At 51.2% G+C, this 4283-nt stretch overlaps 1 protein-coding gene across 3 annotated transcripts in view; it reads left to right on the top strand.

Moving 5' to 3' along the window:
• The first annotated feature begins 234 nt into the window (after positions 1–234).
• The window catches only part of LOC114485536 (5'-nucleotidase domain-containing protein 3-like), a 23193-nt gene continuing 19144 nt past the window's right edge, over positions 235–4283 (top strand). Inside the window, exon 1 of one of the 3 annotated variants that reach the window (XM_055083591.1) lies at positions 235–469. In XM_055083591.1, the coding sequence (XP_054939566.1) occupies positions 274–469 (196 nt within the window). In that variant the 5' untranslated portion in view covers positions 235–273. The remainder of the gene's footprint in view (positions 470–4283) is intronic. The other 2 variants (XM_055083592.1, XM_055083593.1) reach the window with 2 other exon arrangements.

The raw sequence follows: 4283 nt of genomic DNA, 5'->3' as shown, positions 1-4283 counted from the left end.
CGCCACACGGTCAAGAAGCGGCTGTAGCAGGCTCCGCGCGTGGCCGCGACTGCCCGTGGTGCCCAGGCCCTTACTGCCCCGCCCCTCCCAGGCCCCGCCCCACCAATACTCCTCCCCGCCAGGACCCCGCCCCGCCAAGGCCCCGCCCCCGCGGCGGCCGAAGGGGGCGGGCCGCGCCCCCACGTGCTCCGACGTAGGGACCTCCCGCAGAGCGGGCAGAGCGCTGGCGGAGCACCGGCCTTCAGGCGCCACTCGTGGCGGGCGGCGGCAGGCATGGCTACGACGGCGGCGGTGGCTCGTGGGGCCGGTGCAAGGGCGGTGGCGGCCCTACGGAGCGGCTGCCGGACTGCGGCTCGGGGGCGGTCGCGCGCGGGCCCCGCACGGCCCTTATGCACAGCACCTGGGACCGCCCCGGACATGAAGCGCTACCTTTGGGAGCGCTACCGGGAGGCGAAGAGGAGCACAGCAGGTGAGTGAGGCTGCGCCCTCCCGCACCCTCGGTACGTGGTGCGGGGGGGGGTCCCTCCCCGCCGGGCTGGGGCGCCAGGTCCCGTCCCATGCGGCCATCGGGGAAGCCGGCACCTTCGGACCCGCGTGGATCCGCTGCTGACCTCCAGAGCCCCCCCATCAGGACCCGCGGTTGTCCTCAACCACGGGCGACATCGCCTCTGCAGTGCGATTTCCGGGAAACGCGGAAAAATGCGCCTCCAGAAACTTTACAACTCTTGCCTTTCTCCTGTCGGGAAAGCCGTTTTATAAATTCCTGGGATTTTTAGCCAGGAAGCGCTTTGGGCTCTCCTGGGGGTTCCACGGACATCACTTGGGAGACGGTCACACCCAGGCACCGTTAGGTATTGTTATTAATAAACAACAATAATAGTAACCGCCGGAGTCCGGCAGGCGGCGGGTTACCCTGGATTCCGCTGCTGGGCAGGTGGCAGTGTCCGGAGGCTGATTTATTTTCCTTCTTTGTTTTAGGGGATGGGGTAGGATTTGCTGCTCTTGGAATTGGAGGGGTTCGGGTTGGGAGTGTTCTGAGTTATCTGCTAACCTCAACGAGGAGGTGATTCCAGGGAGTGTCCACTTCGTGGTCAGATGAACATAAAATGAGCTTGGTTTGATGGTTAGGGAAACAGGGAGAGACGCAAAGAGGACCCAGTAAATACTAATGTCAGACACATAAATTGTCTCCCTGAATTCTTCCCCATACCTGGGAAGGAGGTGCCACATCCCCATCTTAGAGATGAGACAGGCCAGACTCAAGTTTAACAAGCCTGGCCAAGGTCACACTTTGACCTCGGGTCTGTCTCAGCCCCTAACCCATTGTCCTGTTTCCTGCACTGCCTTGCAGTAGCAGCTGACCGTTTGGGAACTGGTGTAAAGGGCCAGTGATAGTCCATTGGTGCTGCTTTTTTCAGGGAAGATTTAGAATAGAAATTTTTATACTGATATTTTTTCTGGGGGGGGTGGGTGGAGGTGGCATGGAGAGATAGGGAGAGAATATTTGGTGGAGAGAACTTTTGGTAGAAGCACATTTTACAGACAAGGTTTGCTGCTGCAGATTGTGAGACTCTGGGGACATCACAGAGCTCCAGTTTCCTCATCTGTAAAATGGGAATGGATGCTGGTGATACTAACATCATGGTGAGGAATGAGCGAGTCCATCCATGAAAGGTGTTTAGAACAGTGCCTGGCAAAGGAGACAGCTGAAGGGTTGGGTGATAAAGATCAGCTTCAGGCCAGAGTTGGGCTTTGGTGTGGGATAATCCCAGGGGGATTTTGGAGTAGGACAGCTTGAGGGAGATTTTGAGATTTGTTAGCTCTGTGACTTTGGTGGCAAGTTACTTTTCTCTGACCTGAGTTTTCCAACTCTAATGTGGGGATAAAGTGAGGATTTTTAGTGTGGGCTCAGCACCCAGCAGATGCTCAGGAGATAGTAGCGATTGCGGCTGGTTATTAAATAACTCAGTCTTAGACACGCTTAGTAACGGTGGAGGTGAGTTAGTTAGCACTAGGGTCTAAGTCTCCTTTAGCTTAGGGCAGTGCCACATGTGGTGTTGAACAAGCCACCTAATCTCTTTAGTCTTCTTTCTGTAGAGTGAAGCCACCCTGGACTAAATAATATGTGAGCCTTTTCAAGTGTTACAGGTCTGAGAATCAGTATGCCGGGTGCCCCATCCTGTCTCCACGCCCCCAGCACATGCCCACGTAGTCCCTATTTCACCCCTGAGAACTCAGGGACTTTTTTCCTTCACCCTGTCTGGGGCTGCACCACCCCTACCCTCCTTTAGCTGAAGTCTATACACATGCCCAACTTGCATTCATTCACCAAGTATTTATTAAGCACGTACCAGTGGGCTTAAAAGCTGTTGATTCAGAGATGGACGCATGTGAGAGGGAGGGGCCCACAGTGGCTGAGCACCTGCCCGGGCCAAGTGAGAGGGACCCGAGTTGCACGGATGGGGAGGCTGGTAAACAGATAAGTGACAGTCCAGCTTGGGGAAGATAAATAACGTCCCCAGGGGATGCAGGAAATGATTGACGCTGTGTCCGTAGGAGTGAGGGCTCAGAAGGACTGATGCTCATACAAAAATATACAGGTGTTTTGTGTTTTTTTTTCGGTTTACTAGAGGACAAAAGAATTTTGTTTTCTCCCTTCCTGATTATTGCTTTCTGGTGTTTGATCTCTTGCCTTAATCAGGTGTCTTCTCTTTGAAGAGGTTCCCAGAATGAAGCCTGCTCAGGAAAGAGATGATTTTTACTCTGTTTTACCCTTTCTCTCCCACCCTCTATTTTTATTTTTTTTTCAAAATTTTAAAAAGTTTTTTTAAATAAACTGTATTTTTTAGATCAGTTTTAGATTTACAGGAAAATTGCATGTTTCTCTAAACCCCATATGCAGTTTTTCATCTCTCATGACTATGAGACTGTGATATTGAGATTTATAATCAGAAATACTGCAGAGAGCTCCTAAAACCCTTGGAATTTCCTAAATGCAGTACAGAGATGATAAAGGTGTCTTTTGTTATTTTAATTAGGTGACTTTCAGAATACCTCAGGGCAACCACAGGGTGGGGCCTGAATGCCAGGGAACCCAGCCCTGTGATTAGAGAGTTGGCACTTTGTGTCTTCTGACCCGCACCCCTTGGGGAGGGGAGAGGGGCTGGAGATTGAATCGATTGCCAATGGCCAATGATTTAATCATTGCCTGTGTAATGAAGATTCCGTAAATGCCTGCATAAAAACCCAGAAGGATGGGGTTCTGAGGGCTTCTGTGTTGGTGAACACGTGGAGATTGATTTGGGGAGAGTGGTACACCCAGAGAGGGCATGGAAATTCCTTGCCCTGTCCATGTACTTTGCCCTCTGCATCTCTTCCATCTGGCTCTTCCTGAGTTATATCCTTTTATAGTAAACCAGTGATCTAGAAAGTAAAATTTTTCCCCGAGTTCTGTGAGCCACTCTAGTAAATTAATTGACCCCGAGGAGCGGGGGGGTCAGTGGAACCTCCAGTCTATAGCCGGTCTGTCAGAGGCACAGGTGACCACTTGGACTTGGAACTGAAGTTGGGCAGGGGGCAGTCTTGTGGGACTGAGCCTTTAGCCTGTAGGATCTGATGCTCTCCCCAGGAGGTGTCAGAAGTGAGTTGTGTTGTAGGACACCCTGCTGTCGAAGAATTGGTGGCCTGGGGAAAAAACTCACATCTGAATTGGGTGCTGAACCCATTTAGGTACGTTTGTTCCAGTTAACCAATATTGATACATTGTCAGTATATATCAGTATTAACCAAAGTCCATATTTAATTCAGAATTCCTTAGTGTTTAACCTAGTATCCTTTTCTACTCCAAGGTCCCATCCAGAATAGCACACTGCATTTAGTTATCATGTCTCCTTGGGCTTCTCTTGGCTGAGAGAAGAGACACTGTCACTTGGTGACAGTGTCTTAGAGTTTCCTTGTTTACCATGACCTTGACAGTTTTTTCTTTTTTTAAAACAATTCTTTTTAAAAATTTTAAATTTTATTTATTTATTTTTGGCTGCGTTGTGTCTTTGTTGCTGCATGTGGGCTTTCAATAGTTGCAGCGAGCGGGGGCTACTCTTCGTTGCGTTGCGCAGGCTTCTCATCGCGGTGGCTTCTCGTTGCGGAGCACAGGCTCTAGGTGCTCGGGCTTCAGTAGTTGTGGCACGCAGGCTCCGTAGTTGTGGCTCGAGGGCTCTAGAGTGCAGCCTCAGTAGTTGTGGTGCACGGGCTTAGTTGCTCCGCGGCATGTGGGATCTTCCTGG

Source organism: Physeter macrocephalus, unplaced genomic scaffold, assembly GCF_002837175.3.
Source record: "Physeter macrocephalus isolate SW-GA unplaced genomic scaffold, ASM283717v5 random_1762, whole genome shotgun sequence".
Lineage (NCBI taxonomy): Eukaryota > Metazoa > Chordata > Mammalia > Artiodactyla > Physeteridae > Physeter > Physeter macrocephalus.
Note: the sequence above shows the minus strand (reverse complement) of the source record. Positions and strands in the feature narration are given on the sequence as shown.